The 24,538-nt window shown below is 30.5% G+C and overlaps 12 protein-coding genes across 12 annotated transcripts, besides 3 other annotated features; 8 read left to right on the top strand and 4 right to left on the bottom strand.

Moving 5' to 3' along the window:
* Window positions 1-870: 870 nt before the first annotated feature.
* Window positions 871-5,761: a mobile genetic element.
* TVAGG3_0565580 (uncharacterized protein) lies at window positions 919-1,584 on the top strand (the record flags this gene model as incomplete). The annotated part of the gene is made up of 1 exon (XM_051238583.1): window positions 919-1,584. The coding sequence occupies one exon, from the start codon at window positions 919-921 to the stop codon at window positions 1,582-1,584; it is 666 nt and encodes a 221-aa protein (XP_051096407.1).
* On the top strand, window positions 1,826-4,135 carry TVAGG3_0565590 (uncharacterized protein; the record flags this gene model as incomplete). The annotated part of the gene is made up of 1 exon (XM_051238584.1): window positions 1,826-4,135. One exon carries the CDS (start codon window positions 1,826-1,828, stop codon window positions 4,133-4,135), a length of 2,310 nt encoding a protein of 769 aa, XP_051096408.1.
* An 896-nt stretch (window positions 5,762-6,657) lies between the features above and the next one.
* On the bottom strand, window positions 6,658-7,602 carry TVAGG3_0565600 (DNA/RNA polymerases family; the record flags this gene model as incomplete). The annotated part of the gene is made up of 1 exon (XM_051238585.1): window positions 6,658-7,602. One exon carries the CDS (start codon window positions 7,600-7,602, stop codon window positions 6,658-6,660), a length of 945 nt encoding a protein of 314 aa, XP_051096409.1.
* Window positions 7,603-8,556: 954 nt separating this feature from the next.
* Window positions 8,557-9,141, top strand: TVAGG3_0565610 (guanylate cyclase protein; the record flags this gene model as incomplete). The annotated part of the gene is made up of 1 exon (XM_001581777.1): window positions 8,557-9,141. One exon carries the CDS (start codon window positions 8,557-8,559, stop codon window positions 9,139-9,141), a length of 585 nt encoding a protein of 194 aa, XP_001581827.1.
* A 174-nt stretch (window positions 9,142-9,315) lies between these two features.
* Window positions 9,316-13,026, top strand: TVAGG3_0565620 (guanylate cyclase protein; the record flags this gene model as incomplete). Its single annotated transcript, XM_001581776.1, has 1 exon — window positions 9,316-13,026. The coding sequence occupies one exon, from the start codon at window positions 9,316-9,318 to the stop codon at window positions 13,024-13,026; it is 3,711 nt and encodes a 1,236-aa protein (XP_001581826.1).
* Window positions 13,027-13,160: 134 nt separating this feature from the next.
* Window positions 13,161-13,844, top strand: TVAGG3_0565630 (uncharacterized protein; the record flags this gene model as incomplete). The annotated part of the gene is made up of 1 exon (XM_001581775.1): window positions 13,265-13,624. One exon carries the CDS (start codon window positions 13,265-13,267, stop codon window positions 13,622-13,624), a length of 360 nt encoding a protein of 119 aa, XP_001581825.1.
* A 155-nt stretch (window positions 13,845-13,999) lies between these two features.
* On the top strand, window positions 14,000-15,670 carry TVAGG3_0565640 (protein of unknown function family; the record flags this gene model as incomplete). Its single annotated transcript, XM_001581774.1, has 1 exon — window positions 14,011-15,645. One exon carries the CDS (start codon window positions 14,011-14,013, stop codon window positions 15,643-15,645), a length of 1,635 nt encoding a protein of 544 aa, XP_001581824.1.
* A 336-nt stretch (window positions 15,671-16,006) lies between these two features.
* Window positions 16,007-16,732, top strand: TVAGG3_0565650 (uncharacterized protein; the record flags this gene model as incomplete). Its single annotated transcript, XM_001581773.1, has 1 exon — window positions 16,007-16,732. The coding sequence occupies one exon, from the start codon at window positions 16,007-16,009 to the stop codon at window positions 16,730-16,732; it is 726 nt and encodes a 241-aa protein (XP_001581823.1).
* Window positions 16,733-17,088: 356 nt separating this feature from the next.
* Window positions 17,089-17,496, top strand: TVAGG3_0565660 (uncharacterized protein; the record flags this gene model as incomplete). The annotated part of the gene is made up of 1 exon (XM_001581772.1): window positions 17,108-17,461. The coding sequence occupies one exon, from the start codon at window positions 17,108-17,110 to the stop codon at window positions 17,459-17,461; it is 354 nt and encodes a 117-aa protein (XP_001581822.1).
* Window positions 17,497-18,113: 617 nt separating this feature from the next.
* On the bottom strand, window positions 18,114-18,903 carry TVAGG3_0565670 (protein domain specific binding; the record flags this gene model as incomplete). The annotated part of the gene is made up of 1 exon (XM_001581771.1): window positions 18,204-18,893. One exon carries the CDS (start codon window positions 18,891-18,893, stop codon window positions 18,204-18,206), a length of 690 nt encoding a protein of 229 aa, XP_001581821.1.
* A 73-nt stretch (window positions 18,904-18,976) lies between these two features.
* Window positions 18,977-19,762: a mobile genetic element.
* Window positions 19,763-20,286: 524 nt separating this feature from the next.
* Window positions 20,287-21,088: a mobile genetic element.
* Window positions 21,089-21,478: 390 nt separating this feature from the next.
* Window positions 21,479-22,436, bottom strand: TVAGG3_0565700 (protein transport; the record flags this gene model as incomplete). The annotated part of the gene is made up of 1 exon (XM_001581770.2): window positions 22,063-22,416. One exon carries the CDS (start codon window positions 22,414-22,416, stop codon window positions 22,063-22,065), a length of 354 nt encoding a protein of 117 aa, XP_001581820.1.
* A 423-nt stretch (window positions 22,437-22,859) lies between these two features.
* TVAGG3_0565710 (uncharacterized protein) lies at window positions 22,860-24,248 on the bottom strand (the record flags this gene model as incomplete). The annotated part of the gene is made up of 1 exon (XM_001581769.1): window positions 22,929-24,224. One exon carries the CDS (start codon window positions 24,222-24,224, stop codon window positions 22,929-22,931), a length of 1,296 nt encoding a protein of 431 aa, XP_001581819.1.
* Between the last annotated feature and the right edge of the window lie 290 nt (window positions 24,249-24,538).

The raw sequence follows: 24,538 nt of genomic DNA on the forward strand, positions 1-24,538 counted from the left end.
CACGAAAGATTGCTCGTGTTTATTCCTTTTGATGGACAATTTCTCAAGAATGAATGTTTAAGATATTTCAATGCCGTGTAATAATTGGAAATTGTATATTTACTTAGGAAATATAAAGCATAAAGCATTAGTATATGATGCCGATAAACCTTTAATTCTGGAGATAACGAGATCGAGATTCCGTATGGCCAAAAGAATTTAAGCATGTAGTATTTCTTTTTACCGTCTAGTAAACAATATTTGATTCTTATCAAAATTTAGTAGTAGGATATGAAGGGTTGTGTGACTTTTTTTGTTACATCTATATATAGACGATGCATTAAAATATATTTATTTATAAACCATTAAAAAAATTAAAGTTATTTTTAAAATAATTTATTTTATCTTTTATAAAAGAAGCTATATATAGATGATGTCAGATATTCCGCGATTAATTAAACATTGTTTAAATCCTGAATGGGTTAAACTTCAATTTAAAAATGAAGATTGTGAATTATTAAATGAATATGAAAGCCAAAATAAGCTAATGATTATTTGAATTTATGAAATCAATTATTTGATTCATTCTTTCTTCAATCTCTTCTATTCTTTTTGTTAAATCATCTATTTTCATTAATGAGGTGATTCTTGATTGAGGAATAGATTTCAAACTAACCACTCCTTTTATTTTTGAAATTTTGAATCCATCAACTTTAAACATTTTATTCAATTTACATGTTGTCAATTCTTCAAATAATTTTTTATTATTAGCATAATAGTCATTAAATTCTTCAACAGATGAAAAAATTTTTATTTCAGTAATTGGTTTAACAACGTTTATTTTTTGTTGAACATTTTCACTTTCATTTATTTCTTCCTCCTCTGTTTCATTTATTTTTAAAATCGGTTTCATTTTTTATTTTGTATGTAAGAACAGAAATGTCAGTCGAAGCAAAATCATTTACGAACAAATCTAATGGCGAAACATTCACAAAAGGCACTTATAACGGTATTGAAGTCTTACGTAGAGACAAGGATGGTTACATTAATGCAACAAATATGTGTCAGCAGTTTAGGAAAGACTTTAGAAAGTTGTTGGAAAATAAGTCCTGGGAAGAGTATTATAAGGCATTTTGTGAAGAATATAGCAACCGCCGGAATTCGGACTGTTGCTTTTTATACAAAATTCATGCAGGAATTCCTGATGAAATCAAACAGGTTAGAGGAACGTATGTAGACCCAAGACTTATAAACTATATAGCAATGTGGGCTTCTCCAAAATATTGCATAGCAGTTGGAAAAATTATGGACTCCATAGACAAGAAAGTTCATGAGAAATTAGATGAAGAAGAACTCGAAGATACAGTAGAGAATGCTAAACATTTGTTTGAAGAAGAAGTTAGAAAAATGTGCGAAAAACAATTAGAACATGAACGTGAGATATATTATGGTTATAGAGATTCTCCATACGAACTAGACCAATGGGAACAAGAAGATTTAAAGAGAGAATTTAGAGAATATGAACTCGCTAAGATAGCATTAGAAACTGCAGAAAAGAAGTTAAAAGTTTGGGGTCGTTTTGTAAAAAATATTGTGAGTAAATGAACCATTTATTTTTGTCATAAACGACCAAAAATATATTTTATCGTTTATGGTTTTTAGGTTATTCAATAATTAATTATTTTTGAAGAACTGAGGGTGTCACTACGTCACCATGTCACCAGGTTAATTAACTTCTCTGAAAAAATGAGACAACATGACATTTTGACAACAGTCCTGGAAATATGATGCAGCCCAAAAATAAAGTTAGTTTTAAAATCGGTTTCATTTTTTTATTCCTATATAAATGACAGCAACAAACAACAGCAACTATATCGTTTCTGATGAAAAAGTTATTGATTCATTAGCTGAGGAATTAGTTGTGGCAGAAACTAAAACCCTCAACGAAAGAATTGGTGAAAACAAGATTGATTTACATAACTACCTCAAACACGATGGAGGAAGAGGAAGGAAAACTGGTATGGCTTTATTAGTAAATAAAATATCAAATTTAACGATTATAGATGTTGATATCAATAAATCGTACAATGATGAACTTAAAGAAACAGTTAGAAAAGATATTTTATCAAAACTTTCGGATAAAGATGTTATCGTTAAAACCGCTTCAGGAGGTCTTCACATTTATTGCAACACTAATTTCTTCTATGCAGTTTCGAACAGAATGATTAAATGTTATTCCTGCAATGATTATGATATTGACATAATGACTTCTATGGATGATTCAAAGCGTTCATTAGTGGTTATGGCTGATTCAAGAGTTCGCAAGAATGCAACAGAACCAATCAATACATACTCATTCATTCGTGGAAGTTACGATTCAACATTAACTAGAACAGTGAATGATATATTAAATGATTTGAATATTAAGGTAAGAGTTGAACAGAAGAACGAAGAAATAAAGAGTATAATGAATGAAAACAAAGATGTAAACATTGACGATAAACTTGCCCAGAGCATAGTTGATGGCATTAGTGATTTTGAAGTACATAATGACGGTGGAAACATGAATTTGGAAAAAGAAGTTACATTATTCACACTGTTTCAAGCAATTAATTCGTTACCTAATCATTTAATTAATGAAGCATACGATAACGTTTATAACTTTTGCAATTTAACTGAAAATGCAAAAAGTAATTTTGAAAAAGCAAGTAGTAGATATGCACATTTAATGACTTCTCCATTTGTTTTGGTGAAGATTCTAAAACTTTATCAAAAGGAATATTATGATGAATATGTTTTACCTTTATTACGTAAGCCAAAAATAACATTTGATATCAAACTTGATGACTCGTTTTTGATAACGGATATTAGACGCAGGGCTGAAAATCATCAGTATAAAAACAGTTCTGAAGTAATTGAGGATTTATCACGTGTAATCCGTTTTGTAGATTGTGGAAACAAATATTTCATTCAAAAGGACTATAATATCCACGACAAAATGAATCAAATATCATTCGTTCTTCAATCAAACATGAAAGAGTCACTTAAAATGATTAAATTATTTAAAGAAGAAGGTAAAACCATAACAGCATGGGACGTACTACTAAATCAATTGTCTTCATTAACCGTTAAGGGTGTTTGCTTTAAATCTGATTCTCCAGATGTTTTCTCAACGTTTCAAGGTTATAAATACAACGTTCTCGAAAAGCCAGATTACTCAAAAATTGAGATGTTTATGAATTTCATTAAAGAAGCCATTTGTGATAATAACGATGAAGTGTATAAATACCTTCTCGGCTGGATTGCATCAATGATTCAACATCCTGGAATCAAGAATGAAACAGCAATTATTTTGAAAGGACTTCAGGGAACAGGTAAAAACAGATTTACAGATATTATTTCTGAACTTCTCGCCGGTTATTCATGTAAAAACATTACTGAAATAAGTGAGCTAACGGGTAATTTCAATTCAGTAGTTGAGAATAAAATGTTTCTTGTACTTAATGAACTCAAGAATGTAGGTGAAGATAGACTCGCAAACTTCAACGCTTTGAAATCAATTATTACGGATAATGAGATTAGAATTAATGAAAAGAATCAACCCAGAAGAACTGCTCAGAATGTTGCCAATTTCATTTTGGTAACTAATAACGTCTACCCTGTCAAAATTGAAGTTGGAGACAGAAGATACGTAGTTTTAAGAGTTAATGGTAAATTCAAGGGTCAATTTGATTACTTCAAGAATTTAATGGATTCATGCACTAAGGAATTTTATGATAATTTACTGACGTATTTTATGCAATATGACCTTTCATCATTTAATGTACGAATCATACCGATGACTGAAGCCAAACAAGATTTAATAGAATTATCAACAAATCCTTTAGATGAATGGATAAATACACATTATGATGAATTGTGTGCAGGTATGACGTGTAAAAATGCTCTATTCTGCAAACCATCAGACATGAAAGACAAAAACTTTCAAATGAGCATTAAAGATAAATGTGAAAGGAAACAGAGAAGAATAGATGGTAAACAAACATGGTGTTATGTTTTGAAAGAAGAAATGAAAGGATTATATAAACAGGTTGAACCAAACGATAATGAGGATTCATTTACTGATGATGAAATACCTGTAAATGAAGCTTTATAAAGTATGATTTGAATTTATTTTTGCATTAATCCTGCTGTGATGTCAAAATGTCATGTTGTCATCATTTTTAAGAGAAGTTAATTAACCTGGTGACATGGTGACGTAGTGACACTTTCAGTTCTTCAAAAATAATTCATAAATGCCTTCCTCCTTTCGTACCTGTGATGTCAAAATGTCATGTTGTCATCATTTTTAAGAGAAGTTAATTAACCTGGTGACATGGTGACATGGTGACGTAGTGACACTTTCAGTTCTTCAAAAATAATTAATTATTGAATAACCTGAAAAACATTAACGATAAAATAACTGATAACAAAATTTTATTTTTATATAAATGGATACCCCACAAGCTCAAAATTTACCACGAATCATAACAAGGGAGGAAATGATAAAAATGATGCAAGAACGAATTAAAAACAACAAACCACGAAAACCGAGAAGATGTGGTTATGCAGTAATGATGGAAAGAAGAACCCAGAAGGGTTCGGGAAACCATTGACGGAAGAGGAATAAAAATTAAATTTGGATTGAGTTTAAAAATTCATCTTTATTAAATTCATCTCTTCCAATCAATTTATTTATTCTATTAAATTCTTTTATTTTTGCTTCACCCAGTTTAAGGATTGAACGGTAAGTTTCTAATTTTTCGATTATTTCTTTCCTCTCTTTATCGTTTTCAGTTCCATTAGTTTTATGGGCATCAGCCCCGCCGCATTGCGGCTTCTTTTTTAATAGCATATTTTTGATTTAATTCTGTTTAGTTTCTTTTTATATTCATCGTCAGGACTCTGAATCTTAATTGAATCAGGACTCTTGGCTGCTTTGTTGTCACTCATTTCTTACGAAATAAAAAAATTAAATATTATTTAAATATAATGGAGTAATAAAATAAATTGGAATTTCTATTAATTTATTGTCAACTTCAACTAATGCATTACCGTTAATATATCTAACAAATTCAGCTATTGTGTCAAATCTTCGTCTTCTTTTTGTCATTGATTTATCAGTTTTTCCATAATCGAGATGAATCAAAACTTTATCCCCTTGTTTAAAATTCATGAGCCCCGAATTAATTTGTTCACGTTTAACATCATTCAACCTTTCCATTTGCTTTCTAATATATTCCCATTCTTTTGAAATATCATTTTTCATTTCCACTGGTTTCATGTTTATAGTTCTATGCCATGTATTATTGTAATAATATACTAACTGTTGTATGATGCGGTCATGATTTCCATCCCAGTATATCCGACCGTTAACCCCTAACGCATCTCTAAGAGTTCTCATTACCGCATCAACTATTTTATTATGAAACGTATATGGAGAGGATGAAAAGAAAAAATTAATTTGTGGGAAATAATGAGCCATAGCCGCCTGAAATCCTTTATCACCATCACCCCTGATATTATCTACTCTTTCATGATCTAGTAAGTATTGTATAGCTCTTCTTGTTTCCTGTTCTGTTTTCCCTTTCACTGGAATGCAATATAAATATCTAGTGTTAATGTTAATGGCAAATAAATAAGTAACGTTTCCTTTTGAATATTCCAGATGATCGATTTCGTATGAATATGGATATGGTGCAAATGAAGGGCAACTAAATTTTTCCTTTAACGGTTGAATTTTTGGGTCAATTGGTTTATTTAATATCTTGAAACACTTTTTAAAATCTTTTTGCTTCTTTAATGTTTGAAATGGATATAATAAAGTGAATGATGAAGGATTAACTGAAGGAGGAGGCGGTACTGTCGTTGGAGGTTTTGGTGTTGCAAGTGGTTTAATTTTATCTGCTTTGATTTTGGATTTCATTCCCCCCTTCATTAATTCTGGATGTATTCTATTCATTTGTTTTAAATATGCTGTATATAAAGGTTTGATATACTTTCCCGCTTCGAGTTTATGTTGAAGGATGAATTCCAAAAGTTGATCTTCATTTAAAAGTCGGGCTGAATATGGTTTAACTAATGAATCATAAATTAAAGCTTGTGCTTCATTTATGGTCTGAAGGACCTGGGCGTTTTGCACCTTTTGTTTTTGTTCCTTTGGCTTTTGCGGCTCAGGATTATATAATTTATATAATTCATCAATATCTTCTTCTGTTAATACTTTATTTTTGAAATCTTTCAACTGTTTAAGTTGTGATTTAGTTTTTCCCTTTGTATATTCATTATTTTTAATTTTGTCTTTAATTTTAGAAATTATTCTTTCATGATATTTCAAAATTTTATTTTTATAATATGGATAATAATATTCCATATCATCACCCATTATATTGTTATCATATTTTTGGAGATATGATTTTAATTCATAATAACTAAGAAAATTTTGATTAAGTACTAAATCATCAATTAAATTTTTTAAATCTACGCTATTCATTTATATAAAAATAAAATAAATGTTTAAGGGTGCCCGCCTCTTTGAATCATAGTATCAAAACCATTATTTACATATTGAATCGCATCATTAACGGTTCCTTTTGTCTCTTCTGTGGCATTTTATTAAAAATAAAATTTTAAATTGTATTAAATAAATGGCATACAACATCCATTTTCACAACATACAGCCTTAGTGTGTGCTCCTGTTAATGCAGTCTTACCGATTGTTAAGCGAGTCATTGACCCGTTTTTAAGTTGTAAATTAATATTCTGACCATCAAATATCACTTTATCATTTATTATATCCAAATAATTTTTAGGTGTTAATTGTTTATTTTGTCGTAAACTAACACCTTTCATTTTTTGTGCAATCTTTTTAAAATCACTTCCATCAATTGAACCGTTGAATGATGTATAACACTTGGGGCATAAAGCAACCATGTTATCACCTTGTTTCTCAATTGCTAAACCCAATAACTTCTTCTCATGTGCTTTTTCTTCAGCTTTATTCTTTAATTTAGGTTTAAATTTCTCATCAAAACAGAAGAAATCAAAAGGTGCGAATTTGAAAATGTTTTTATCATAAAATTGTTTATCGGTTACAATTGCTTGAAATGCTTGAGTGTTAGGAAGATTTGGGTCGCCAGCGATTGCCCAATAAGATGAATCAGTATCACCTTCAATGAAATGAAAACGATTAACATTCATGCATTTATACATAAAATCATAAATGAAAACCAAATACCAGTATTTTGCGTTATCTAAAGTGAAGAATGCCTCTTGTAAACATGTATCACATCTATAAAATCTATCTTTAAGCATCACTTGATATGTATCCTCACCTATTTCTCTTATGTTTTTAAACTTATTTGACATACATGCAACGCGTGCCTTCTGTGCATTCATTATTTTAGTCTTTGCGTAATTTTGTGTATTCATTGCATCGTAACCATATGATCCATTAAGTGAAATCTTGCAAAATAAACTTTTTCCTTTATTTCCTTCTAATTCAGCCTTTTGTCTTTCGTTCATAAATTTGTTCGCAAATTCATTAAAACAAGTGTTTTTAGTAAATGTTAAAATTGATTCCATGAAATTAAATATTCTTTATCATTATATTTATACCTCATTAGCTTATTTTGGCTTTCATATTCATTTAATAATTCACAATCTTCATTTTTAAATTGAAGTTTAACCCATTCAGGATTTAAACAATGTTTAATTAATCGCGGAATATCTGACATCATCTATATATAGCTTCTTTTATAAAAGATAAAATAAATTATTTTAAAAATAACTTTAATTTTTTTAATGGTTTATAAATAAATATATTTTAATGCATCGTCTATATATAGATGTAACAAAAAAAGTCACACAACCCTTCATATCCTACTACTAAATTTTCAAAATCTCAATCTTACAAAATGTTCGAATATTCATGTGTGAATGCATTGAGCTTTATGTTTGCACGTGTTCTTTTTGTTTGGTTACGAAAAATTAATAACCCATCTAATCCCTTGTAACGATAATTTTCAATATTGCATCAACTCGTTAAGATTTCCTATCTATATAAAATGAATATATAAATAATAATATACTCTTGTTCGATCGATAGAAAACTGCCAAGTAAAATCTACTTTTGAGACAATTTTATCGATGGTAGAGATTCAATGATTTATTCAAAGATATTATCTATTTTCCGATAAAATTTGCTCAGTAGAAGAGACCGACAATTGAATTGAATTATTTTTTGAAAAGACGTTGAAAATTCAATTACATATTCTAATCAATTTATATTTTTATCAATCGATTTTTTATTATGTTTCGTGTGTTTTCAGAAGTGCAATTGAAAGATATTTATGTCAAAGACCTCATTTTATGTGTATTCAAAAGAGTTGGTTTTTACTATTTTGAAAGGTTATAGATAATATATAAGAAATAATAGAAAATTAATCTAAAGTTGACATATTACCCACACCTGTATTTGTCAAAAAAACGAATTTATAAATTATTCAATTGTAAAATTTTTTTACAAAAAAATAACGAATGGGAGAGGAGGTCAAAGAAAATGCAAATAATGACTTAGAAAACTCTAGCTTCAAGGAAGACTATATTGGAATCCTTGAACTCTCTCTTATTGAAAGATTGCGTGAGTATATGTATCAATATTTTGCAAAAATTCAAACAGATACTAATCCCAAATTCGTTTTTTCGGTTGTCACAGGTATATTCTTATGCATTCAAGCAATCTTTCCTGCTTTAATGCAACAAGCTGATATACAACATGAAACATCAACCATTGGAAGAGGAATGAGAATTATTTCAGTACTTTGGTGTGGAGGTGGTGCATTTGATGGCGAAGCACCCTTCATCACATCAATAATAGCATCAATTATTACTTTGTTAATCATAATTACCATTTCTTTTAGAAGTTTTATTTATTCGAAAGTCAAATCAATGAAACCGACAGAAATTAATCTCATGTTTACAATTAGTACGTATATACTGCCAATTTTAACCTCTTTTACAACGTGTTGTGTAGGAGATGGAATTTATAAAATTACCAACGGGTCGATTACAGCTTTCGAAATAATATCTGTTTTGCTAGCAATATTTGTATTCATTATATAAGCCAAGATGCAATATGATATTATATCTCCACGCGTAATGTTCATTAGAGATATAACATTAATGTGGACGCCGTTCAGCTCAGTCTTAATTACAATTGTTTCAGGAGTTAATGCTGCTATATTTTCTGCTACAGTTCAAGGCAATAAGTATGCAAAAACCGTATAATTAATTGTAATGTTCATTTTCTCGTACGTGGCTGGAATATATCTTTTCTTGGACAGCGTTTTTATCAACAAACTATTCGGAATTTTCTATTGTGCACTCCTTTTAACCAACGGTTCGACATGCATTTTAAATATTGTCGCTGGATTCATTCAATTCCAATACAATATCTTATTCTTCGTTGTTATATTATTTGTCGTCCTTTCTGTCCTAATTCTTTACTTCATGCACATGAAATTCTCGCAATTAAGTATGGTTACTTTAGATGCTGCAGCAGAAGAGTCATTTTTCTATGGAAGAAGTGATAACTTAGCAAGAGATGTCAGAAGATCATTAGATTATTGCTCACCTGGTGTCTTTTTCTTCAATTTATATGATAATTTCATAGAGGATGGAATTGATCAGTGCAAAGATATGCTTTTTGTCTATGCCAGAATCGTTTCAGCATTCCCCAGCTACAAATACAAATTAGAACTCATATCTGATACACTCAAACAGTCATCTTTGGATTGCAGAAGATTATTGAATTTCCAAATTCAATATTTGATTATGCACAGAAATACAGCTGTCAATTCAAAAATAGTCAAGGCTTTTGACCAAATTGCAAATCAGTCCAAAGTGCTTAAAATCAATATGAGAAGATTCTGGGAGAATGTTTTACAAGCAAACAACGTTGCTTTTTGGACAAATATTGATGTCGTCCACAAATTGCAATCAGAATTGGCAAGACAGGTTAATGAAGTAGTTAACGATTATGAGAACTGCCCAGAAGTTGTATCAGAAGCAGTAAATATCCATTCAACTTTGACATTTCAATTCGAAGAAGCGAAAGAACTGAAGAAAGACTTGGATATGTTGGAGAAAGGTCTTCCTGCGCATAAAGATAGAGCTCTCATCAATATGATCTCTTTATTCCCTAATGTCATGAATTCAATTTCAGATCTCACAAAAGAAATCGATATTGTTGGTAACGCTTTGCATAACAAAGAAGTTGATCAAGAAGAAGTTAGAAAGAAGGAAATTACAAACGAATTGATAAATAATTCAAAAGTTGGAAGATATTTCTCATCAGGACTCTTCTTTACTATAATGGCAATTATATCAATTGCTTTCTTCGTATTGTATATCCTTATGTTCGAATATAAGATCTTAGATAACGTATCAAAAACATATACTTTCATTTCAACATCAAACAGATTGATGCATGCATTTGCAAGATATCTTTTAACTAAGATTGTGAACTATGGTCTCTATACTTCTGATTCTGGTGTCTTTTCCGATAGTGATGACATGATGAAAAAGATTTCACCGTATTGGTTCGAAGAAGGTCATCTTAAGAAGATTAATGTTAGCTATGAAGTCTTATTAGAAACATCGCAAATAATTAGAACGGCAATGGAGAATATGTCTTTGGCAAATTCTAAATTGGACACTAGTATCACTAAAATCAATGACTTTGTTACATTTTACAACAATTATGTCTTTGATGGAACGAATGAAACTGTTGCAGAATCAATTAGTACAATTATGATGGTGAATAATAATTATAATGAAAACTTTGTGAATAATAGTATCACAGTATATCATGAATTCAAAAAATCATTAGAAGCTATGATCACAAACTTAACTTTCCAGTCAAAAATCAATGAAAACTCCAATTTCCTGATTTTGTCACTTTTAGTTTCATTAATTTTCTATTCATTCCCATCTGTTTTACATTTCTTCAAGCTCACCACAACAATGCACAACATTGCTGTCTGCTTTTCATCGCTCCCTGCTCCGGTTCTTCGCAAAGCAATAGGTGAAAATTCAACAACTTCAGGTTCTGAGGAGAAAAAGGAAGAAGACGATATAAGTTCAATTTCTGCCATGTCAATGCTTACAATGAATTTCCAGTTCTACTTCGGATTATTCTTGTCGGCATTCCCGTGTGTTATTTTGTGCTACGGCTTCTACTTCTGTTCAATGTCTCATATCAGAGAATGTGATACAATTGTCCAGAGTGCAGGAATGTTAAGAACAGCTTTAACTGATGTCAGAATGTCATTTTTGGCAACAGCTGTAGCCTTTTTAAATGGATATCCAATAGAAGAGAAATATGAAGCAAACAAAGACATGATTAATAGAATGATTGATCTCAGAGATGAACTTCTTGAAGATGCAATTCATTCCAACGCCAATCAATTGGTTTTAAGTAAACACAGATTAGGTGATTGGATGGATATACAAGATAAATACAGGAAGACATGGGATCCTCTTGGAGATTACTATGACTCAATCCCAATCATGAAAGCTAACTTCGAAAGATTAGCTACATATAGATATCTCATGCAAGTTGATTGTTTCATTTTCTTGTCAAAATTGACAATTTTGAACCAACCTCCTTCTCTCACAAATATCAACTACAATGCATATTATTTGTGGTGGGTATATGATGAAGTTGAGAAGGAATTTTACCAGACAATCATTACATCTTCAAATAAATCGATTGATTCAGGTGAAGCGTTAGTTACAATTTTCTTAACTTTGTTCATTATTTTCCAATTTATTTCGCTTTTCTATACAATATATTCTATTTACAAATTCAATAGGAATATCAAGATTGCCATGAAGTTACTTATTCTTATTGATCTTGAAGTTATAATGAATGATGAACAACTTTTGGAGATGATTCATTTAGGTTCAGTTAATAATATTGCAAGACAGAAAGATAATTTCACTTATGGCGGTGGTTTCTATCTAAAGTACACAGAAACAGGTATAGCAATGGTTGATCCTGATCTGAACATAGTAGAATTTAACGAGACATTCAATCAGATGCTCCCTGGAATCAAAACCATCAAAGAATTGAATTCAGATGATTTGAGTCTCACAATTTATAATATTTTCGAGAGAAAGTGTGATTATACATATCAGGCCACAATAAATACAACCAACAGTTTAGGAAACCCTGTTCATGCTAGAGTAACTGTCATTGCTATGAATGATACTAGAGCTTTGATGCAACACGATGAAGCAAAGATAACGGGGTGTGCTTTGATTTTGCAAGATATTTCCAAATTTGCTGTTACAGAGATGAAGATACAGAAGAAGAAAGAGCAAATCATAGAGATGCTCAAAGTTGTAATTCCCGAAAGTGCTGTGAACGAATTACAAAATGGTTCTGATTCTATTTCTTCAACAGTACATTCCATTTCTATTGGAAGAATTCAAGTTATCGTTAAAAGTGAATTAGAAACAATGCAGCATATGCAATTCTTGTCAATGATGTTCAAGAACTTTGACCACTTATTAACAGAATATACAACATTAACAAGGATCAGGACATTCTCAAATGAATATACATTTGCAGGTGGTATATTTATGTCTGTGAACAAACCTGAAAAGCATGCAGAAGAAACAGTAAGATTTTGCTTGGATATTCTCAAAGGAATCACTCATCTTAAGGAAGAAGTCAAAGTTGATTTCGATATAAAGATTGGTATCCATACTGGCGGACCTGTTATTGCTGGTGTTATTTCAACAGATTATCCTTCATATCAGATATTAGGAAATGTTGAAACATATACAGAGAGATTAATGAGGATTTGCGATCCCAACAAACTTCGTGTTAGCAGAAGTGTTTATGAATTGGTATTCAGTGCTGGTTTCAAAGTCGTTGAAGCAGAACCAATTAAGATTGGTAATGAAAATGTTCAAACTTATTCAATTGATGTTAGATAAAGAAATAAATATATATTTTTGTTTAATATTATATTTTTGTCCGTTCTTTTAGAAGTATTTTCCCCACCCACAACCTTCTGTATTGTTTTTTTGAATTTTGGAATTTACGAATTTGATTTGTCATCACGTGATTTCATGATAAAAAGCATATCATTCAACAAACATATCTATACGAGCATTAAACAGTAGAGAGTAAATGAATTTTATGAGAATGTATTGAAAGTAAACGTACAAATAAATGATAGAAGAATTAAATCGACGACTAGATGCAATAAGTGGATATATAGATGGAGTTCACCAAAGGGCCGAAGATAATACCCCGGAATCAGTTCCTCCATATCCAAATAGATATCTTCGCAGAAAACTTGTTGAAGAACAAATCGAGCAGTCATTGTTTTCACCAAATTTAAAACAATTACATGAATCAGTGCCTCAAAAGTATGTTGGTCCAGAATTTATACGTCAACTGTTAGAAGCAGAAAATCTAGAAGATGATCCAGTAGTAGACGGTCCGCAAAAGACAAAAATGTACTTGGACAAAACCGAAATGTCTTCTATTCAAACTCTTAGATATACAGAAAAAGCCCAACATGTTTAATTGGCTATTCAACGTTTATTTTATATTCTTTTTATTTGTAAATAACTCATTATAATATTAAAATCCGCTGATATATAGAGAATAGATGATATTCTATTGTAAATTCAGTAGCTGATTGTAGATTCGAAAATTGATCTTATTTAATGCGCAATCATGCTGAGATATATTAGTGATCCAATTACTCTTGCAGATAATGCAATATTTTCATCCCTATTTGCATGGATTGTACCAAGAACGAAAATTAGAAAAGTATTCTTTGTAAACTTATAGTAAATAAGATGTGTATGAGAAAATTGTTGGATGTACTGTCATACGTCAAAGGCATGAATGATTTTAGTTATCCTTGTATTAATGTCACTTTTTTGAAATAACGAATCAAAATTTCCATGAACAATGTTGTAATCCAAGATCAAATACACAAAGCTCTTGGTATTTCAACAACACCGAGCGCAGATTTCATGAATGATGAAAACTATGTAGATGATGAGATTTGCGTTCTTGATATAAAAAATCTTCGTCCACAAAATGGAAATCTACATGTCAGTGAAGCATTCGATGAGTCATTACAAGAAATTAAGCCAGATAACTTTTCAAGAATGGCAAAGAACTTTTATTCAGCAAATAAAGATTTTTTGGTGAAATTACTTACAGAGTTATTTTGGTTAATTCAAGTTACTTTGTATCCAGGTGACCCTGCACAGTTAGAAAAATATCAAAAGAGCGTTGGAAAACTATGGACAAATTTCATTTTCCCACTTGAAACACACAACAAAGACAGAGACTTTTTTTTCGATAGCTTTCCATATTTTGCAACCCAAACAATACAAAGATTATACATTAATTTAAGCCATGCAAACCCAGAAACAACAAATGGAACATTTCGCCTAAAACTATGCTCAACCATTGTTAGACTATTTACATCGATGACTCCTCTAGAATCACAGCTTGGTAATAATCTTACAAGATACTTTTCAAAACCTCCGGAAGCTTATATCGAAGATACTGATTCAAACAGAGAACCAGAGATCCTAGACACAAAGGAATCAACAGATGCTGATGATATTATTACAGATGTTAAGCTTCCTGTTGAAGATTTAAAGACATTAACAAAAATGCAGCGAAGAAAACGTCCAATCAGCAAGCAAATCAACATGGCTGGAGTCAGTTCCCTTATATCAGCAGCTACCAATCATAGATCAGTGCCTTTTGAGCATGATGCGCAAATTGTTATTCAATATCCCAAAAATGAGCTTGATTGGACAATTAATCTTCCTCCATTACTTCCTCCACCACGTCCTCCGCTTCCTACAGGCGTTAACGACCGTGCTCGTCGAACTAGAGAATATAATCCGATGGCAGAACCCAGATCTTATCTCCATCGTAGCTTAAGACCAAATATATGTGATTCCATCACCGAAATGAAGAATTCCTTTGAAACGGAATCAAATTTCCGTCTCGAGCACCAACAAAAACTCGAATTAGACTTAAAAGAAATGAAAAACAGGTTAATGTCCGCTGACAAGGCCACAAAAGACAAATTCATCAGTGATTTAAGAGCTCTTCAAATGGCCAGGAAGAGAAACGAAACTCCTGAGATTCCTGAAGAAAAAGTCAAAGTAAATGTCAACCAAAACCAGCAACAACCTGTTTCTGTTGTTACATCAGCGAGGAATGAGAAAGAACAGATGAATGACGATGTTGATAAAGCGGAAAAAGAAGAAGCAAAGAACGGAGCAAAAGCAGCTTTGGATTCTTTAAGAGCTGCTCACGATGAAGCACTTCCGATGTTCGATTTGATGATGAGGCCTGCTTTTAAACATCATCCGGCTGAATCTCATGTCGGAGGTGGTTTCATCGAAGGAGTTATCCGACCAATTATGGAAGAAAGAAGAGAAAAAAGAGATCAAGATGAAAAAATCAAAGCTGCTCATGCCGCTGCAAGACAGTTAGATCCGGAATTGAACTCAACATTGGATCAGAAAAGAACATCGAAGATGGGTCTCAAAAAGGTTAGTCAATGATAAGTATTTTTTATTTAATTTTTTTATTATTTATTTGTTATTTTCTTGTTATTTAAAAGAATTATTTAAAATCTTTATATTTGTTTTATAAGGATGTAAAAGGCAACAATACAATATCTAAACTAATAGAAAACATGATAATTCTTAGTAATTTGTAAGAAAAAATAGTTAATTAACAATTCTATATAGGAAAATCGAAGCCTTGTATTACACAGAGCTACACCTCTCCATCAATTTTATGTACAAACACTCAGTTTCTCTGACTTTAGATATAATATATTAATATGTCAAAAAATTAATTTACGATGTCAAAGTTGCGTATTTTTGTCACTTTACAAATATTTACAATAACAAAAAAAATATGGAAACTCAAACACTTCAAGAACCACCAAAAACTGAAGCTGAAATTGCCGCCAAAATCGCTGAGCTTCAAGATACATTAATCAAGATACGTGAAGGATATAGGGATTTGTCTAATTGCCAAGGAGAAATTGATACGAAATATAACCAAAAAATTGAAAAGGCGACCGCCCAACGTCTCGAGAGTTTAGAGAAATGGCGTGATTGCGAGAACGAAGCAGCGCTTAGACTTAAGCAATCTCAATTAGTTCAAATAGATAATGATGGCGTCCATGCTATGGAACAGGCAAAGGAAAGAATTTTCCAATTGATGCTCCTTAAATATGAAATGTTAGCACAAAAACTTCCAAAAGCTGCGAAATTCTTTGGTTCTCAAAATTGTCCGTTCATCAAGACTGTAAATGTCGAATTACTTAAACGCCAAGCACGCGTTGGCATTGACCTACCAAATGTACCACTCATGGGAGCTGATGAAACTCGTGATTTTCTTTCAGAAACAACTAATCAACAAATATTAGCATCGATTAATGGAACAGAGCTAAAAATTGGTGATAATGTATTTTCTGTTGGTACACGTGCTGTTATTCAAATTGGAAAGGAATCTCCTATTTCTGGAACAATTACAAATATTATTTCAAGTACGATCTTCTTTACACCTAATGAGGGAGAAGAAATTTCATTCTCTGTTCAGTCTATTAATCTTGGCCTTGTTTCATTCACTAAGTAAGCTCAAAATCTAAATAATAGAATGAGAGTCATATATTAATATAATTATCTTTTACATGCTCTATTGTAAATAAAACGTGCATTGTTTCTTTTTAATTAAAAAATTATATAATTTTTATTTTGATATTGAATATGAATTGGCCTCAATTGTCTATGTTACCTTTTTGGAGTCATCGTTGTTTGATATCAACTCCAAAATATCTAAATTCGGATTGAAAACTTATACAAAATTGGACTTTTGATTCTGCAATGCTTAATTTAAATTGCCATAGTCCCAAGTATTTTAAATATATTGTTAAAAAGTGAAAGTCGATCTTTAGATTTTACAAATTCGTTAGAAATTTTATTTCTGTAAAAAAATAATTCATTAATTCGGATGTTTGTTGTATTTGCGCTTGCAGTATTAGAGCTATTAGAAACTCCTCCACCAGTTATTCCTGATAGAACACCAGAGACATCAAATTCACCTACTCCTTCTCCTACAAGAATCATCGTCGTTCAGCCTAACCCAGATGGTAACAAAGTTTCTGCATGGTTGATCGCATGCACAGCAATTGTATGTGTAATCATCATTATTACGATAGTTTCTGTTGTTATTTTATGTTTCAGACAGAACAAAGGCGAAATTTATGCTCATGACACGTCTGCAACGAAACAGCATGAAGCAGGTACTGTCGAAATTCGCTCTATCTACTCAGTTCAAAAATCTATAAGATTAACCTCGAAGTAATTCCCTGTTAATTCTACAATGTTGTTATGTTTACTTCTATCCTTGTTTTACAAATAGATAAATGTTAGATTCGATTTTTAATAATTTTTTTTTATATACTTTGATTTATTGTTGAAACCTCAACAGCCCCTCCTGCAAAGATTCATCTTAGTGAGATAAATCTCCATTCTTTATTAAATTCTGGAAATTAATTCAGAAAAGTATTAAAAATTATTTTTAATGATTAATTTAATCAAAATCACCTTAATCATATAACATACAAACATCTCACCCGGTATTTTGTCCAAAAAATTCTCCAAAAATTTTCGAAATTTTGGTTTTCAAATTGAAAATTCTAAGAAGTTTTCTTTATTTTCTCAAATTTCTAAATAATTTGGAAAAATCTAAAACTATAATTTTGTTTAATTTTTAATGAAAGGATCAATTATGAACAAATTTATGGAATTTAACACGTTTTCGAAATTTCAATAATAAAATAGAGATATAGACTTTTACAAGTTGATGTTGGGATTTATTCAGTCAAATTAACGCAAAAAGCGCAGATTTAATGTGAACTTTTGTTTATTGTTTTAGAAATATTGTTATGTTCGCAATAAATTCCATTAGAACATGAAGTTAATGGTTTAAAAATGCATTTAGTTGGCAATAATACTTATAGATGAGATTTAGGTATAATTAAATACAACTTTATACGAAATCTTTAGATAGACTAAGAATAATTATAGTACATAGGATGAAACTCTTAAATTTGTTCACTCCAAATTTCTAAATTCTCCTGAAGAAGCCTAACACAAATTTCCGAATCAGGCTTAAATTGTTCTTCACACTCTGAAGCTTGGTTAATAGCATTCTGGGTAATAATTTTAGCTGAATTTATATCGTTCTTAATATCAACTAAAAATACGCAATAATTAAGAATAATTCCTAAATATACTGGATGAGAAGGTTGTATAACATCTCGGGCTATCGATAACGCTTTTTTGTAACAATTTTCTGCTTCTTGCGCCGAATGAATCTTAAGATCTCCTACTTGGACCTCTGAATCGTAACGATAATAATCTGCTTTCATTTCTTCATAAAAAACTATGGTAATAGGTGAGTCTGCCGCTGGAAGAAGTATTTCGTTAGCTATTTGTATGATATCCATACAGTAATCGTGAATATTTGCACGAACTCTATTAACTATTTCGACCAATTTAACTTTTTTGGCTTCCTCAACGGTAGCTTCGATGCATTGTGATATAATAAGCACATCCTGTCTTCGCCTTGAAACAGCTTCATGGTATGCTGATGATAAAAAAATTCTTTGATCATGATTTAAGTTTGGATTAATTTGTATTAGCTGACGAGCAAATCTGACTGCATCTTCATAACGACCAAGTTCTAGGGCTTTATGAACCATAAAAGTAAGGTCGCTTTCTGGCTCAGTCATTTCAATTTTGATTGCTCCCAATTTTTTTAAAATAGAATTTTATTGAAGATTATGTATTAATTCACATATTCGATTTGCGGTTCAACAAAGGTACATTCACTATTTTTGATAAAATTTTAAATTTTCATGGGGTTGTAAATCTTATAATAACTAGATGAATAAGGAATGAATCCCAGTATAATGTGCATTATTATATTAAACACTATATGTAAGGCTAATGATTCTATTAACACTTATGAAGATCTATAGTATTTGAGCAGATAAATTTGATAATTTCCAAAACTCTTATATTTCAAAATTAAAGTGTGCGAATGCATTTAAATGAGAGCAAAAAGAGATTGATGCTGTTAAAACTAGGTGTTAATTTGCAATTATTTCGCATCACAAGAACTACCCAGTAAATTCGGCTATCTTTCTTTGCAATTATTCTCCATTATACCTATAATATAATGGTTAGGGTTTGAAGAAAAGTTACTAGAGAATTATTGACTTTTGAAATAATGCAGAATTTTACTTGAAGAAATCATTAATTTATGAGTTCCAAATTGCTAAGCATGACGAAGGATCATTAAATTTGCTACAATTAAATACATTTATTGCAGAATTAAGATTTTTGAAATTAAAAGTTTGAAATATTGCCTTTTTGAATAAAAATTTAAATTTTATTATATAATCATGATAATATCTTATAGAAATTAAAAGAAAATATTTTAAACCATTCAAATATTTTGAATGTCTTATCAATTTAAAATATTAAAAGATAGCTTGATTTTATCATCATTAGTTGTTATCAAAGTTTTCTTCTTTTGATGAACAACAGTAAATGATTTGTTAATAGCTTATCTTCCTTTTTTGCACCAAAATCAAAATTCTCACCCGATCAGTAATCGAAAATTTTGTAGCATACGATTATTTTCCATTGAAAAATTATCACTAAAAAACTTTAAAAAATTAACTTTTATTCTTAATTTCATGTATGAAGGAGGTAGGAAATGACTTTAAGATTGACATCCTATTCATGGCTAAAGTTTTAGGAACTTTGAAGCCTAATTTGATATTGAAATTTTGGAAGATCAATGAATATGGGGATAAAAGTTGCATATCGTTGGACATTAAGAGGACATGTTATGAGAGTGGATAGCGTTCGACGATTCACTGAAAAAGTTACTCCTCGAAAAGGCTATCTCAAGCCATCAAGTTTTTTGAATATTTTCTATCATCTTTTTATTTTTAGTAAATTAGGATGCTCATTAAACAGTATGATTAAATATACAAAAATTTTTAATTTATTTTTCAAGGGAAAATAATCGTACGCTACAAAATTCTTTCGATTCATCATTCAATTGAGAATGATAATTTTGTAGCATATTTAGAAAAATGCTACAAAATTATTAAGTTATGATGATAATCTTGCACTCAATTTTGAAACTCTCTGATTTACAAATAAGCATTCCTTTGGAAAAGCAGTCCTATTATGATTCAAGATATTTTAAAGCCCCATTTCATACAATGCGCAGATATATTCGAAATTGCAAGAACTCTCAAGAAAAATGCAGCAGCAAAGAAGATTCCATAGTTTCTAGCATCAAAAATTTACAACCTTAATACAACAGTTAAAGAGAAGCTCGAAAAGAAAATAATTAACCATAAAGCTGGAAACCATTCGATATATACTATTAGATCTAATAAAAAGTTAATTATAACATATTTTACATGCTATTTGTTGACTCTGTTCCATTATATTACCATATATATCTTTTTGAAATCTAAAATATTTTTACGATTTTAACCATGTGTTGTTGAAACCATATATCAATCTTAGCTAAAGTATAGTTTATGAGTTTGTCACCATCTAACGTATGAATTTTCAAAAATGTCAAATATGTTCATTTTTTCTGTATATTCAGCCATAATTTCACGTAGTTATACTATTCAACTATTATTTAATATTTTTATAGATTTAAATATATGATGAGATGCTTAGTTCTCCCGGAAATCGATTTTTAATTGCAATTTTAACTTTCCCAAAAAATTCAAAAATAAAAATCGCTCTCAATTTTCTAAGTTTTCTAACTCGCCAAATCTCTAGCCAAATTTTTTTTGGCCCGTATAAATATTGTTAGGCACTATATAGGGATGCTATTTATCCTATTTTCATCCCATTTTACTGTTATCGCCTAGTGAATGTACCTTTGGTTCAACATCCATGAAAAAGATCTATCGAGGGTATCAATTTTTACAGCACGTAAACGTGACGAATGGATATTACATACATTATAGAATCGTAATAAAAATACCTTTTAGTAATTCAGGGTAAAGACAGAAATTTGTTCAATAAGAGTATGCCAAAATACTAAAACAGAGCAAATATGCGATACATTTCAGACTTTTACACATTAAGACTAACACATGCGTGCTTCGAAATCGTTCTTTTTTGATTGGGCTTTATGTCTTGACATTGGTTCAAGACCATTCCGCGGTTGGTCACAATCACATACAATTTTTGTGATAAATTCGGAATAATTTTTAAAAGACAACAAATTATATTTATATTTAGAATTATTAATTTTTATTTATGTATTATTGCAATAATTTGTAAACTTCTCAAAATCGTGTCGGATAAAATGTCAGAAGTTCAAAAAAATTTATGAAACGAGAAGTTATCGGAGCTAATGAAACTGAATTGCAGTAATGCTAATAGTGCTCTGATTTCGTTTACTCGTTTTTTAGCGGTCATGAATACTTTATCAATTCATTCTCGATTTGATTAATATTTTATGTAATTAGCATTACTCCTATAAAATCATATAGTAAGCAGCTTTAATATCATCCCTCATAGAGGTCTGAAACTTCTTCTTCGATATCATTATTGCAATTTCCTATAATTCATTCAATGTAATAAAATTATTCACAAACAACACATGATATCCCCAAAATGTAACTAATTCTACAAGATTTATTCATATTCCTATTGAATTGTATCATTCATTCTTTTTTTACTAACAATTATGAGCATTTAAAAGATACTTGGGTAGTTATGAACAAATCTTTTATGTAACACATAGATTTGATATATCCAAAGCATCTTAAGTATCTATTAAAATAATTAAAGCATTTATTTGAAGTACATCTATATTTTATACTGATTTTCTTAAACTAAGAAGTAAATTTAAGCTCTGATACCAACAGTGAGGAAATCGCGAGATTCGTTAACTTTGGTAGCAATATATGGTGAGCCACCCTTATCTGGGTGATGTAAGGCCATTAAAGTTCTGTGATGCTTTTGGATGTCTTGATTTGTGTAATTTGGTGGAAGATTAAGAATTAATTCTGCTTCCTTTCTTGTAAGTGTTGGAGCGAAGCCATTTAAATTGGCAGCTGGTGGAAGACCAACAACTTTATCCGTATGGAAAAGACTGAAAACAGCTGAAGTTACACCAAGGCCAACACCAGCACCTATGGCTGCTTTGGCATATGTTGGAAGGGATAATGCTTTCTCAACAAATTTATTTACAATTGACATTAGATGAACAACTAAAATTTGTCACTTTTCTTTGTAAATTTGCTCGCTTCCCTAATATCTGGTCTGAAATTGGTTTAATCCAATAATAATATGACATTAGATATAACTATACTAAGACTGTCTAAATGGTGAGTTGATATTGCTCTAATATCATTTTCATTAAAAAAAATATCATGCACTAAGATCTTTCCTGACATATCTGTAGCGCATACATGTGGAAAACAATGACCACAAAGAATTCGGATATTTAAATAAGAATAATCATCATACCAATCTTTTTTTTTATATCAGGAATGCATATATGTTCTATTTTTGGAAATAGTCCTGAATTAGCGAGAAGTTTGCACTATAACCTTTAAAGAGAATGAATTTTCTTCTTGATGAAACTCATAAGAATATTTGATTGATGTTTTGATGGATATTGCCATTAGATATATATAGAAACGAATTATAACAATAAAGAAGATAGATTTAATCAAACAAATTAAAACAAAAATTAGAATTAAAAATAACTAATTTGCATTGGTTGATCTTTGCTTCATTTGATACTCATATGCACTCTTAAGCATCATTTGAGCATATCCGAGGTTATTCGGCAACATTTTGTGATTTACGCAATCACATGAAATTACAGTCAAAGATTGCAAGATAGGAATCTTTGAAACACTTAGCACAGCTTGGAATAGCAAGAATGTATCATCGAAAGGAACAAATCCTGGATTAACTCCTGATTGGGTCAATTTTTCTGTCATGTAAAGTTTAATTTCTTCTAACGCTTCGTCAATCCATCCGAGCATCTTTATTGGAGAGTATTCGAACATAGACAAATAAAGTTTGTCCGCGGAATTTCTTAAATGTTCATTTGTAGTTACCAATTCATAAACAGTCATCAGAGGGTTAGAGAAATCAATGAGTGATGGAGGGAGACCAAGTTCGCATGACTTGTTTTCCGAAAACTTCGGTACAAAATAAGATGGGATATTCATCTGGAAAACTCTGTGTTTTTTGATGTAAATACCTTCAAATATGTATGTAATGAGGTAGCCATAATAGGTTTTAACGTCAGTATCTTGTGGTAAACTTCTTTTAAGCTTTAAAAATAAATTATCAACTTTTTTGATGAAATCGTCTGTATTAACAACATCAAATTCATCAACAATCGTTTCAATATCCCTAGAATATCCGAGCTCAGGATCTAAAAGGATCTTTTCGAAATTATTGATAATAACAACGTTCGGATCCTCATTTTCGAGTTGTATTTGGGCGTTTTCTTCTATGTATTTTGTGTTGTATTCAATGCTACCTTTGAGAAGTGTATGTGTTAAAGCTTGGCTTTTTTCTCTTCTTTCAATTTCGTGTTTGAAGTATAAATCGATGATTTCTGAAATTACTCTTTCGCTGAAGCAGAGTTTCGGTGTTATTTCTTCATTGACTTGTGCTAATAAGTATAATGATTCAAATTCTGCTTTTAATTTTGAGATAATATTGACTTTGGCTGATGTAAGAAACATATTTATTTCCTTTTCTGATATTTGCAAGAATGTGAGCTTTCGTTTTAAGAATTTAACTTCTTTCGGAGTTTCTCTATCATATTTCTTTTGAGTTAAGTCATTAATTTCTGCTTGTATTCTTTTGACAACTTCAATCGTCGATTTAGTATATTCGTCAAGTGCATTAAATGCAAAATTCAAAAATTCATAAAGAGTTTTTGTTGAATTCTCGTTTGAAATATTAATAATCGGTCTCATATACGAGCGAGATATGAGCCAATCATCAGTTATCTCTTGTATGTAACTATTCTGATCCATCTTCAATTTCAATTGTCAAATTTGATTTCACTTTATTTTTATCGGAACCCTATGCCAAAATATACATTCTCTCATTTGGTTGACGAAAACATGCAACTTGCTTAAGATCAATCGCGATTATTGATTTTTTCAAATTTTGTGATCAATAATATGCTTCAGGTGCAATTTAACAGTTAAATTATCAGCATATCATGTATATTTCACCTCCCGCATTGATTAATTGATAAATTTAATACAAAGCTTTTCTAATAAAGTCATATTATATGTAGAAACGAGTCATTAGATGCTATTAATTCAAGATTTCAAAATTTCGC

This window comes from Trichomonas vaginalis, chromosome II (assembly GCF_026262505.1).
Source record: "Trichomonas vaginalis G3 chromosome II, whole genome shotgun sequence".
NCBI classification, from domain to species: Eukaryota; Parabasalia; order Trichomonadida; family Trichomonadidae; genus Trichomonas; species Trichomonas vaginalis.